The sequence below is a fragment of the Euprymna scolopes genome, chromosome 1, assembly GCF_053919585.1.
Source record: "Euprymna scolopes isolate OS-2025 chromosome 1, ASM5391958v1, whole genome shotgun sequence".
Classification (NCBI taxonomy): domain Eukaryota; kingdom Metazoa; phylum Mollusca; class Cephalopoda; order Sepiida; family Sepiolidae; genus Euprymna; species Euprymna scolopes.
The window spans coordinates 176,183,630-176,198,120 of record NC_136482.1 but is presented as its reverse complement, the minus strand read 5'-3'; the positions used below and the strand labels follow the sequence as shown (position 1 = coordinate 176,198,120).

Below are 14,491 nucleotides of genomic sequence, written 5' to 3'. Positions count from 1 at the left end.
GCTGACAATAACAACTTTGGAATTTTTAGAGAAACAAAAATTTATGACAAAAAGTTAGGCGATGATCCTTTAATGCTACATGTATTGATGACGTAATTTGAAAGGAAGATACTTTCTTATATACATGTAAAGTTTAGTCAGAGAGAGACTAGTTTTAGAAACAGTCAAGTTGGATAGATGAGGGGTAGTCAGATAGCAACCAGTTGTAATAGCTTTGAACACCTGGGGAAACTGTCGGACCAAGATATATAGTATATAGGAACTTAGGACAAGCGTGCAACTTCTAACCTGAGATTTATTGGTCATTTCTTTGGGATTAATCTTCATTACAGCTTTCGGCAGATCCATCAAACAAGATCTAAAGATGGACAAGGTATGTTTCCCCTATTGGCTATATGTACAACCCCCACAGAACTGTTATCCATCCCTTTGTTGCAAAGACTGTTGTAAATTGTTATATGCCCACTAGTGATGGGACGATTCATTATTTTTTTTCCCCAATTCCGATACAATTACTGATTCTGTACTAAATTCCTGATTCTGATTCTTTGTAAATCTCTAAATACTTAACTATAAAATGGTTTCGTCCTGATTACCATACAAAACACACCTTAAATGTGCATATATTTTCTCAAACATAAAAACACACTTGTTTGAGAAGTGATCTATAGATTTTAGTCTTACTGGTAGTTTAACATCAATAAATATTTATTATTTTATTATTATTACCAGCAGTGGAAGATTTTTTTAAAACAAAATCAAATAAAAAATATAATTAAAGGAATCATTTTTGGCATCAGAAAATAGGCACAAATTTTTCTCATGCCCTCAAAAGTTTCAATTATTCCAATTAATCGTTCCTACACTACTGCATCCATGTTACACACACTTACAAACACATTACACACACATCAACTCAAGCAACATTTTGAACACTATAAACGAGCATAACACTTTGAACACATTAAATAGACTCGTAAAAATACACACGCAACTATATGAATGTTCTATATACATACACACCGGCTATACAATAAAAAACACCCACTTCCAAATTTTCCCAAGCCAACACGGAAGGCTCAAAAAGCTGTCATGAAAATGTTCATGTCAGTGCGAAATCTGGTCAGACTTGAGACGGTGAAATTTAAGAGAATACCTCAATAAGATGAGTCTTGTACATTTTCTAAAGAATATATTTTGTATTCCAGCTGATGAATAAATCAATACGTTTACTATTTTCATATATTAAAATTTTAAATCTTTTCATAGTAACAATTTTTAATTACTCTATATCTGAAAATAAATATTCTTCCTATTCCAGAACATTTAAGTCTTTCATTGAAGGAGTCAGTGATAATGGTTATAGCAGCAGTAGCAATGTAAACCAGGCTGATAGTTTTTGCTAATTTGTTTTCCACAGTGAATTTGAAAAGTTTAAAATATATATATTTTTTATTTTAATGTTCAACTATTCTTTTTCAATGTTTTGTTTGTTTATGCTTGATGACCTATTAACCATTCTATGGTTATTTAAGGCCATGCAGATTTTGTGGGAAACTATTTTATATTTGTTTCCAAGTTCTAATACTTTTAGTTTATTAAACGAGTTGGTTGTCTTATATGGTGCTGCAGCCGCTGTACTGGGTAGTATACTGTTTTTTTTTTTTATGGTTTATTCGATTCAGTGTCAGTCGTGTTTTTGGTTTGGTTGTTCTGGTTCTATATTATGACTTTGTTGTGTTATTGTGTGCACCAAGTTTAGGAGGTTGGTTTATATTTTGGTGAATAAGTTTATTTCTTTTAGAAAGTCTATTTTAGATGGTTCTATTTTGTTGAGATCTTTATGGTTGGATTCATGATAGTATTTCTTTTGATATAGAATAAAGTTAACACTCTTTTAATATATTTACTATATACTTCACAGTGAGTTTTTCCTGGCATGTTGTACATAATGGTGGTTTGACAAGCGTAATACGAGTGTGGCCTATGTGTAATCGATTTAGTATAACATCTTTTTTTTCCTGTTAAAGTTTTTTTTATTATTATGCTATTCTCCAATGAGTGGTTTAATATTTCGCAATTTATTATTTACGCATTGATTCCATTACTCTTAACATTTTTTGGTGATCATTTTTTTTTCAAGTAACTTGCTTATTAAAACGTTAATGCATTTATGGTTCCGGTATAAATTAATGGTTCCTTATAATTACTTGCCTTAACTGACCCTGAGTTTAAGTGGCAAGCACCCTCCTGAAAAAAAAACTCTTAAAACTATACATCATTGTCCAGAAAAAAAAAAAAAAATTATATATATATATATATATATATATATATATATATAAGAGCAAATAGTTAATAAAACAAGTTAAAAACACTTTTTGCAAAATAGATCCTTATATATATATATATATATATATATATATATATATATATATATATATATAAGAGGATCTATTTTGCATAGGCAAAAACAAAAGAAAAAAATGGTTAGCTGTCCTAAAATGTTAGAATGGCCCAGAAATTGGAGGGGGTTATTTTACATTGAATTTACATGCAAAACTGATCTTTCACTCTAATTTTAAAACTTAATTTTTTTTTGTCAAGTTTTTCAACGTTGTAAATAATATAGCTTAAAAATGTGTATTTATTTATTTTACCAAGTAAATTGATTTGAATTTAACAACTATAAAAATGAAAATGAAAAAAAGTAAAATACATGAAAGACGTAAAGTAGTCCATCCCAATGCTTATTTACTTATGTTTGCATATGTAAAAGTAATCTAAACCTTAACAGTTTCAAAATCAGGCAATAATTATGAAATTCAAGCTCTTATTTTGAAATCTTGCAATAGAAATAAAATTATGCAAAAGCTATAATTTATGTAACTTACTTGGAAAATCATATATATTCATTTCAAAACAGTCCTAGTATTAGATTTCAGTTTCGTGTACATAAACTATATTACAATTCAACTTTGAGTTCCTTTATATTTTTTCATATTTCTAAGGCATTGTAGCATATTTATGTGCATTTTTGGAAACTTAATCTCTGGAATTTTTCAGAGGCATATTCTGAATCCTTGCACAAAAATACACACATAGCAAATTTCATTGCTTAATCTTGTGTTAACAAAGATATAGCATTTTTACTAAAAACAGTATAAAAAATGATGAAAACAAGGCAGTCCTTAATACAGGTCTGTATTGTGCATGCGTTTATTTGAGGTGAGTGGGTTTTTATTTTTGGCATTATATCATCATCAACATCAATGCTAACATGGTTGCATATCAGATAGAGATTGAATTGAACTCTTAAAAGTTGTTTTTTTTTAATTTACTTTTTACCATCTGAATTCTGCTATTTTACAATACTGAAGTATAAATGCTAATTTATATTAATTTGCAATACTGCAAAAAGTATAAACATTTTTTGTTAGAAAATATAGATATTTAAAAAAAATTGTCAGAAAAAATAAATAAGTGCTCATAATAATCATTATCTTTATTATAAAAAGGAAAATATTTTTTGATAACAAATATCACCATGACCAAACTGCATATGGTTTAAAGAAGGAAAAATATCTAAATATAAGGATACAGAAATAGTCAATTTCTTTAGTCAGACTTAAAAAGAAATGTTTTAAGCATGTTCTTTCTAGCTATGTTATTGAGATATTTTAAATAATTTCAATTTTTTCATGTGTACTGCTAGTAATAGTTTGACTGCAGATATTTTAATTTTTAAATAAATTTCCTGTTATATTGGCTTCTATTTTACTCTTTATAATTATTTTTGTTTAACTTTTATTTTAGTCTTCTAAATTATTTAGAGCAAAACAAGTTTTGGCATCATTTGAAAACAACATATTTGCATGAAACTACAAACACCAAGTTAGCACATTTCATCATACATTTGATGAAACGAAAACTAAGCCAAAAATTAAAGTCGCCATCTTTATAAATGGAGAAAAAGACTAACAAAGAATGTTAACTAAAGTTCATAACCCTGTCCTTTAAGTAGAAAATTATGAATGTAAGTTACCATTCTTACTTAGCTAGTCTCTAGATTTGTTTATAAAGATAGTGACTATATTTTACATTCAAGTAATGTTGGTGTTTCACATGTACAATGAAATTTGCTATTAACTTAGAACTTTTAATATTTTTTAAAAATGTTACTAAAACATATTTAAGTAAAAAACAGTCGTTTGGGTGTAATGCCAAAACACAAATCACTTTAAATTATTTAGATGACTAAAATAGAAATTAACTATTTCCTTAGACTATTCTTTCTTTTTTCAGACAACCAAAATGATAAAAGTTACCCTATAATGTTGTGACTCTGGAGCACAAAAAATTTGCATTTTTTTTAATACTTGTATTTTAGTTTATGACAATCCATTTTCTCCAAAAGAACAATTAAAAAAACCATCAAATATAATGAGACGCTAGTTGACAGTTACATATAAACAAACAGTGGAAAATAAAATAAATAAAATAAAACAGAGAACAATTATTTTATAATTTAGAATGGGTATCGGTTTCACATAAATTTCAAGTAAAAATAAAAAGAGTGTTTTAAGGACATGTAACCAATTTTTGTTTTTATTTGAATCTTGGTCATTTTTTTTCATTTTTTGTAAATCAATTGTGTACATGTGCGTTGGGGGTATCTTTCATGTTCCTATGCATTGCCATATAGATTTTGAGTTAATGATCATAAATTTTTCTGGTACTTTTTTTGATCAATTTCATTTTTTCTTATTCTCAGATTTTATATTATTTCCTCTTATCGATATTAAGTCGTTTTTGCACCCAATATTTTTTTACACTTTTATCCAGATATTTTGGGAAAAAAAAAAAAAAAAAAATGGTTTTGTAATTAAAAAAAAATTATTTAACATGAAATGTGATTTTTTTTTTTTGTTGTTTGCACAGAAGGCATGCTGTGTTTTTATTTTCTTTTAAGTTAATGAAGTTTTTTTTCAATTTTCTTTTTCTGTGAAAAAATACACTATGCTCTTCCCCTCTCCACATTCAAGCACTACACAAGACAATGCCTAAATAAACACACTACTTTGTCCATACGACCAAAACTTGTGAATGAGCACAGCCTTTTTTCACCCTCATTAGTCTTTACAGGCAATGTCTTCTTTCAAAAAGACCCTAATCCAATCCGAATTGGCATTTGTATGAGACTAAAAATACAGAAATGTTATGCTTTGCTTCAAGTACATTTTACAATCTCTCCATAACAGTACCAGTTCTTATCGAAAAGTATGTTTTTGTTAACTATTCTGTACTTTTACCTTTTTTTTTTTTTTTTTACACGGCGGTCACCACTTATCAAGGCCCGGAAGCCACTCAGGGATAAGGGTTATTGCAAGTACAGTATGTTAGTGTGGAGATTTGATGAAGTGTTTACTTAAGGGGGCAGTTCATTAGGAATTTGTTAACGTTGGACTTGAAGACATCCAAGTTGTAGTTAGGTGGGAAGCAGGCAGACAGAACAGAGTTCCACAGGCGTGCAGTTCTAAGAAAGAAGCTTTGTTCATGGAATCCACGTTTTGATTTAGGCGCAGATAAAGAGTGGGGGAAATTTTTCACAGTGGATTCAGCTAGACGGGTGTTTTTCGTGAAAGATTGGCGAGGGGGGACCAGAGATTGGAGTTCAGACGAGCACCTGCCATGGGAATAACGATAAAACAAGGATAGGCTCGCAATGTCTCTTCTGTGGGAGAGAGGTTGCAGGGTAAAGAAAAGGACATCCCCCACTAAGCCACAAAGTCTATTTTGTACTCTGTCCAAGCAGGATAGGCTGTTTTTAGCAGCTCCTGCCCAGATATGGCAACAGTATTCCATCCTTGGACGTACTTGGCTTTTATATAGATAGAGAATTGCATCAGTAGTGAGATATCTTCTGGAGTGGTAGAAGGATCCCACAATCTTTCCAGCGACCTTGGCAACAGACTTGATGCATGTGTTCCATTTCAGATCAGGAGTAAAGGACAAAAACAAAAGATATCAAATATTGAATTTAATTTGGAAATCCAATCTACAAAAATAGCACGACCCATAAACTTCACAAGTAGCCAATATTTTAAACTTTTCTAGAGCACTCATTTTTAAATAACCGATATTATATTTTATTCCTGTTTATTTTAATCGCGTTCAGATTGAATGATTGTGTTAATGACAAAGTAGGGGCTATTTAATTCTAATAAATTATTTTCCAGAACATTTGTTATGGCTTTATTCTTTACAGTATGTGGTCTGGGCCTGCTTTTGCTCCCACCGCCAGGAACAATGCACTAGTTTGTCCATTTCCCAACTTACTTGACATAACCTCAATGGGCGTTGCGTCCTTCCTCATAAACACACAAAAAACAAATAACCGAGTCCACAAATACAGAAATGTTATTTTTTTTTGTTTGTTGTTGTTGCTGGATTTTTATAGAAATCGCTACAGATAAGGCATGAAGCTACTTGATATAAGGAACTAAATAAAATAAAATATTACTTCAAGGTCAAACAATAAGTGTTAGCTAGATAAATTTCAATTGTAACCTTTGTTAAAATTCATAAATGCCTAGGGCACTTCTATTAGATTTTGGAAGTTGTATTAAATGCCCCCCCCCCCGTTTTATTTTTTTTTTTATTTATCACGAGAGATGCCAAATTTAAAGGCAGAAGAAATTAGTTTCCAATTTGTTGTTTAACTGAATGAACGTAATTTAATCATCTCCATTTAAGGGAACTTTCCACACTTTATTCCGGCAGAAAGCACATCAGAGATTCATGCTTTCTGTGACTGAATCCTCATTCTGGGGTCAACAGGAACTATATTGGACTTTCTACTTCATGGCAAAGTATAATTCGCTATTACTTGGACATGCAAAAGTGCATTGCTTATGCAAGCACTTACAGAATAGAGAAATTCATTCAAACTAAGTATCTTAGCATTGTGAATTATCACCTATGTGAATTTTCTTCACACCACTCAAAAAAGTAGTTTCTTATCAAAAAGTATGTTTGACATACAAGGCCTCTCCAGATAAATGCATCAAAAACGTATTCAAAGCTCAATAGTAGCATTTGGATTTACAAAAAATAGGTTAAAAAAAAACTTTCTCATTATGGTTTTAAATACAAAACCTCCAAAATATATAAAACGAAATTGATCCAGTTCAAAAGTTGGTGGCCTGGAAGTGGGTAATCATTTTATGGTAAATTTATATGCAAAATTAAGGCCCTATGTTGAAACAGACATCATGACCACTAATATGTTACGTGGCTTGTGTTTATGTAAAACGCAATCTCAGGAAATGCCTTAAACTGAAACGAAATACATTTTAATAGTTTTTTTTTGTCTTTCTTCAATTTTAACTTATTTTTTGCTTAAAAAACTGTGACAACTTTTTTCTGACTTTTTTCAAATATTAATCTATCTATATATCTATAAAAGTGTCTGTCTGTCTGTGTACATTTCCCAACACAATAACTCTGTCAATTTTCAGTCTGCAGGCTCGAAATTTGATATACAGGGTATGGAGATTTGGGAAAATCTTTGTAATTCATTTTCGGACAGAAATTTGGCTGTTAAGGGGTCAAAGTTCAACGATTTGACCTTTGAGAACTCTGCCAATTTTGGGTATAAACAATTGAAATTTTAGATGTAGGTTCCTTGGACATGGATCTAACTTAATAACTTGATTTGAGCCCAAAATAATAAATGTTAAGAGGTCATGATAGGGGTCAAAGTTAAAAATAATTTGACCTCTGTGGTCTCTACCAAATTACTTAGACAATTTCTGGTCTAAACATTTGAAATTTTACATAAAGGGTATTCAGAGATAGGGCAAGCTTTTTAATCGGTTTGGGTCGAAAATTTGAGCTAATAATATATAAATGTATGTATGTATGTATGTTTGCATGTCTGCCTAAAACTTTCGACAGAGGCGAGGATTTTCACAAGATCAGTATCGTTTTTAAGCTCGACCCTTCAGATGACAAATACCGAAAAATTGGCAAAAAACATTAATTTTTTCACCCTCAACTGGGCACTTTTCTACAGGGAGGGGTCGCTTTTTTCACCGATATTTTCGAAAGTCATACCCTCTTTTCGATTGTCTAGCATTAATTTAAACCTACGTCACTTCTGGTTTGGCGGTGGTTGTAACAGCAAAGACGTCACGTTTTTTTCCTCCTTCACGGTACGGGTTTGAGCCTGCCTTCCTACTACCACTTTTTTTTTTTTTGTTGCTCAACACACACCTCCTAGCACCTAGGCAACGCCAGGCACCCATGCTAGTCTATATATCTGAACATGTCTATCTGTCTGTGTACATTTCCCTACCAAATAAATGTCAATTTTCAGACTACAGACTCGAAATTAGACATACGGGGTATTGAGATTTGGGAAAATCTTTTTAATCGAGTTTCAGACAGAAATTTGGCTGTTAAGGGGTCAAAGTTCAATGATTTAACCTTTGAGAACTCTACCAAACTCCTCTGCCAGTTTTGGGTCTTATCACTTGAAATTTTAGATATAGGTTACTTGGACATGGATCTAACTTTATAATTTAAGCCCAAAACAGTAAATGTTAAGGGGTCAAAATTGGGATCAAAGTTCAAAAAAAAAAAAAATTGATCTCTGCGGTCTCTAAAAAATAACTCAGCCACTTTTTGGTCTTTGAAATTTTACATAAAAAGTATTCAAACATAAGGCAAGCTTTTTAATCATTTTTTTGCTGAAAATTTGGCTTCCAAGGGGTCAAATTTCAAAAGATTTGACCTTTGCGGTTTCTAGCAAACTATTAAGCAAATTTTGTGTCTAAACATTTGAAATTTTACATAAACGGTATTCAGACTTTCAGCAAGCTTTTTAATCAGTTTTTAGGCGAAAATTTGGCTGCCAAGAGGTCAAAGTTGAAAGAGTTGATCTTTGCAGATTCTACTAAACTCCTCCGCCAATTTTGGGTCTAAACACTTGAAATTTTGGATTTAGGTGACTTGGATATGGGTCAGACATTTTAATTTGATTTGAGCCCAAAACAATAAATATTAAGAGATCAAAATTAGGGTCAAAGTAAAAAAAAAAAAAAAAAAAAAAATTGACATCTGCGGTCTTTAGCAACTTTTCTCTATGGTAGTTAAGGAAGCCTATTATATAGAAAGGCATTACCATACATATGCACAGTTTAATATATACATATGCATATAAAGTTATGAACAGTAGAAAGGGCTTGAGCAAAGCCGGGCTGAACTGCTAGTGTTTTAAAAAATAAAAACAATTATTGTGTGGGTTTCTACCAGTAGTTTTTTCTTGTTTTGTTTTTTCTACGCGACAACTTTGTTTCTGATTTTATAACTCCATTTTTAACAAGAGATTTGTTAATTTGGCCTTTGTATTACAATCGACAGAGGTACAAAAAAGTTGTCAAAAAACAAATATGTTCATCAACGTTTCGTCTTTATTTCATACCAAGAAAGTCTTGAAATAAAGATGAAACATTGATGAACATATAATTTGGTTTACTCCTTTTTCATCTCTCCATATAATAGTCATCTTTATAATTATCTTAAAATTAGAAACTATCAAAATAATAAAAAGCTCAATACACTAAATAGAGCAATTCTTAATCTACAGACTTGAAATTTGGTATATAGGGTATTCAGACATGTGGAAAACTTTTTACTCAGTTTTCATTCTGAAAAAAGGGCTGCTAAGAAGTAAAATTGAAAAATTGGGACGTGAGGGGTGGTCAGATTTTTATCAGTTTACTGTTTCACGAATGTGTATGGATGAATCTTTCACATTACAGATTCCTTATGTTAAGGAAAAGTAGGTTTGAAAACACGTTTTAAAGATCGTGTCAAGCTGGTTTAATGTTTATCGTACTTGACTCACTGGTTTTGGTGTCAGCTCAAGTATTATTTTTTTTTTACTTACAAGAAGTGAACTGTTTAGAAAAAGCATAATATTCGCAGGCAGTTTTTTTTTTTTTTTTTTTTTTTATTTCATTTTTTTTAAAGGAATTTAACGTTACGTTTAATGCCTATGTATTTTTGCTTATAATAAATAAGAATTTGGCATGAATTAAAATCTAATACTTATGTGTATTTTACGACCAGGCAACACCAGGCAGCCTGCTAGTTTAGTATAATTCTTAGTTTCAATTTTTGATTAATCAATAAGTATTGTAATTTATTCAATTGTTCCGCCTCAATTTTTCTAATGAATTTCGAATCTGAATTTCTAATAAACCAAACCCACTTCAAGCTAACTCAAAATTAAATAAAGAAGAACCACCTCCAATCTGAAAAATAATACGCTTCCCTTAATCCTAAGTCCGGAGGTAGCAATATACCCCCACTATTACATGCCTCCCTTAACCCTAAGTCCGAGTAGCAATAACCCCCTGCCACCCACACACAACTAAGATTCCACTAAAACTAGAAAATGGTTCTATGTCATTACAATGCTCCTTGATCAGAAAGTGAATCATTTTATGCCAAAATTTTTATAATAAACTGATTCCCCCTCTTTAAAATGATTTTTTGTTTGTTGCCAAATTTTTCAAGTATTCTCTGAAAATGATATTTTATTTTCCTTTTGGCGTTAAAACAACATAAGATAAATACAGCTTAAATGTTTAAAAACATAAACATATAACAAACAATAAAGTTGATCATTAGCCAACGTGCGCTAGAGTACCAACTAAGCACTTACCTTTAGAAAGTTAATTTTTAGGGGTATTTGGTTCTTGCGCAAAAATTGAATGCGCGCGCGTGCGCGAAAACAAACATGGCGACCAGTAAAAACAATAAGTAATACATTGGATAAGAAAGGTCTTAATATCATAAAACCTACTTGTCTGCGACAATTTTAAATGTGATATTAGTTAAAAACAGGTCCGAATATCTCTAAAATTAAACTTTTTAAAGGTAAGGGTTTAGTTGGTACTCAAAACGCACATTGGTACAAAATTAGTAACAATTTTTTTTTGTTTTTTGTGTATGTATGTGTAAATTGTCACTTCTGCGTCAGGAGGAAATGAATTGAATAACTGAATATTTATGCAGTTTACGGACCGTACTGAGATAACATTACTGCTTAGAAACACATTCTTTCACATAGGAAGTGGTGGGGTGGCTTTGTTAACTATTCCGTACTTTCGCGTAACAATTTAATAAGCAAAACATACCGTAAAATTTGAATTTAACTTGAAAATCCGATCTGAAAAATAATACAGTCAATAAACTGCAGAAGTACCAATAAATGGTTGAAGACCAATTAATACCAAGTTATAAATAAATAAAAAATCATTAAAAAAGAAATTCAAGTTAAACAATAAGATTTTCTAATACATTAACACTTAATTATTAGAAAATTTAATTGATTTAACAGGAAGCAGGCAGCATTGCTAGAGATATTTTAGTTCTCTCCTATTGAAAGAACTGTGACACCAAGGTCGGATAATACGATTCAGAAGTCAGCGCTCCAGAGAAGGGGCACTCCACTCCAGCCACTCCACTCTGCTGACCTGCAAAAAGTGTCTCGGCAGACCCGTCGGCATTCCTCAGGCGATTAGCAATAAACTAAACCTTCCTCAAAAAGAGAAGGCAAAGCCTGGGAGGCTGGACCGCCTAGAACTGCACAGAACTAGCATCACACCGCAATCAATAGGGAGAACAAGAAAAAAAACCCGGCTGATAATAAGACGATCATTCGGGGAGTGTCGATAATCGCTCAAAAATCGAAAACTACACAAAATACTGGTAGAAACCCAGCCAATAAATAAACTCACCCGAAAATAATGTTCTACCAGTAGTTCGTTTAATTTTCGAGCGATTATCGAACCTCCCCAGATTGACCATCTGCAGCCATTTTTTTTTTCTTGTTTTAACTTGACACTATCTGTGTTTCAACGTAAATAAACGTTTTAAAACAAGTTAAAGCACAAAAAACTAGTAGTAATCTGGAAGATAGAAGAGTAACCTATCTTGCCTTTGGTAACATTTATTTGTTATATATTTGTTTTCTACTTTTTCGTTTTTGTTTTTTATACTGGAAAATGCACGTTTTCCGTATTTAACCACTTTAAGACACGCCCGGCGTCTTCAGAAAAAGTAAAAAAAAAAAGAAGAAAAAAGTGGAGGAGGAGTGTTCGAACCTTATATTATCATTTCTTTCAAGTCAAAGGATAATATTATAATTCCTTAAATTAAAAAGAAACACACGCATTATACGTCGGTCTTCATTATATAATGAAAACAGGTAAAGTTGTATAACAAGAACGCAGATCAAAATAAAATGGTTGCTTATTTAGAATTAAACCTATTTTCAAAACAAAAGTACAAAAACATCTTTTAAAAACACTTTATGATGTACGTATTCGTCACGGAACGAAGACGTCATGTTCCAAAAATCACGTAAATTGATCGAGTAATTCTAACAAAGAAAATTAAATTTCATGACTAAGCGGGACATAGTGTTTTGATCCGCCATGTTTTATAAATAAGGGGAAGACAACTCGGTGCTTGTGTTACTGTGCTATTGTTTAAATCGCATTTTCAAGTTAAATTTGAGTTTGACGATATTAGGTGGAAGTAGAGAATAGTCACAAAACACACCTCATGTTAAGAATGGCTTTTTAAATAATAGTGTTATTATTTCAGCACGGTAACATAAGTGCATAAGTACGGGCAACTCAATTCGAACTATTGAGATCAAAATCAGCCCTATGCTAGATTGCTAGAATGCTGGATACAATTTACTTGTTAAGCTATAGTTGACAAATCGATTTTTTAAATATCGTTTTAAGCAAAAACAATATTACGAATTTAATTGTCATGTCGAAAATAGTTATATATCCAAAAATGACGAAAATTCATCGAGGACAACTGCTATTGTGTTTTTAGCAAAAAAAAAAAGAAAAAAAAAGTCTATCGCTAGAGACAGCAAATATTACAGCCATAACACAAGTAATCTAAAATATTCCTTTTAGAGTTATGTCCCCTGCGTTTAGTCTACTAACGTCTAAGAAAAAATGCGAGTTTACCCAGTTTTCCGTAAAAAATAATTTTAAGTAGAAATAACTTTCGACTCGATGATTTTCGTAATTTTTGGATATTTTCGGCATGACAATTAAAATGAAGTACGTAATATTGTTTTCGCTTAAAACAACATTTGTTTAAAATTGATCTTTCGAATGTGTCTTAACAAGCACGTAAATAAAACTACTGGATCAATTTACGTAATTTTTTAAATATGACATCTTTGTTCCGTGACGGATACGTACATCATAAAGATTTCTTTGCATTTTTTTTTTTTTTTAGGTTTAATTCTAGATAAGCACCATGAAATGTGCGTAAGTTTGAGTAATGTAGTTCCGGAATATTTGAAGTTATAGGATCTATCTCCAAAAACGACAAGTTCGTGAACACAGGGAAGCTACGGCGTTGTTTTTTTTTGTTGTTTTTTTTTTATGAATTTAACTTACTTTTTTGTATAGTTTGAAAATAAAAATACAAGAAAAAAGCTTAGCAACAAGCGAGGACAAAAATTAGAAAGTTTAATTGTTATTTTAATAGTTTATTTAAGTTTTGCTCACCTTATGTTTTTTGTAATTTCATAATTGTTTTTTAAACTGTCGATCGCCAGGCTTGTCGAAGAAGGCGATAAACTCACAGCGTTTTTAATAATTTTTGTGTTTTCTTTTCCAAAAGTACAAAGAAAGTGATCATTGAAAATTAAATAAAAAGTTAATATTGTTTTTATCGTGGACCAGAGCCACGTCGAACTTGCCATCTTTCTTGTTCGTATTATTATTATTTCTTATTTTGTGGTGCAATAATAATTCGTGTTCGATTCCTTGATGTTGCGAGCTGGTTGTGTGTGCGTACGCGGGCGCACAACTCGCAACGACGAATAACCGGAAGTTGTCAGTGATTTGCAGAATCAAATCCAAAACAGGGTCGTACTAAAAATGCGGTCTTACTAAAAATGTACGTCTACTTTATGTCCGTCTAATTGCTGCTGCTCCTGATGATTATGAAGCAACTTCTTTAAAGCCACTTCCGGTTTTTGCCAGTGGAAATTATCGTGTGCTATTTAAAAATATATATATATATATATATATATATATATATATATTATCTTCGTTAAAGAAAATACAATAATGTTCGGACAAGTGATCTTTTCCTAAGAATTTGTAAAATACAATAACAGATCTGCATAAAATAAAATTAGAATTATATTTAGTTATTTACACTAGATTTTGGAGGATTCAAAAACAAAAAAAGAATCGAGTTTTCGACCATTCGCATGCTGTTTGTTTTGTTTTTGCGTTAAACATTTTTGTAAAAAAATGTTGTTTTTTTGCTTTTTTTTATTTTCAAAATTAGAGAAATATTAAAATAATAATAAAATACGAGTCAAAAGTACACTCTGGCCTACAAAAATGCCCGGACGGTCCCATCGACATTT

General features: G+C 31.2%; 1 protein-coding gene across 2 annotated transcripts in view; it reads right to left on the bottom strand.

Annotated features, from left to right (window-relative positions):
* The window catches only part of LOC145277712 (sodium/hydrogen exchanger 8-like), a 102,705-nt gene extending 88,633 nt beyond the window's left edge, over positions 1 to 14,072 (bottom strand). Inside the window, exon 1 of one of the 2 annotated variants that reach the window (XM_080129422.1) lies at positions 13,617 to 14,072. In XM_080129422.1, the coding sequence (XP_079985548.1) occupies positions 13,617 to 13,813 (197 nt within the window). In that variant the 5' untranslated portion in view covers positions 13,814 to 14,072. The remainder of the gene's footprint in view (positions 1 to 13,616) is intronic. The other variant, XM_080129414.1, reaches the window with a different exon arrangement.
* Positions 14,073 to 14,491: the final 419 nt, after the last annotated feature.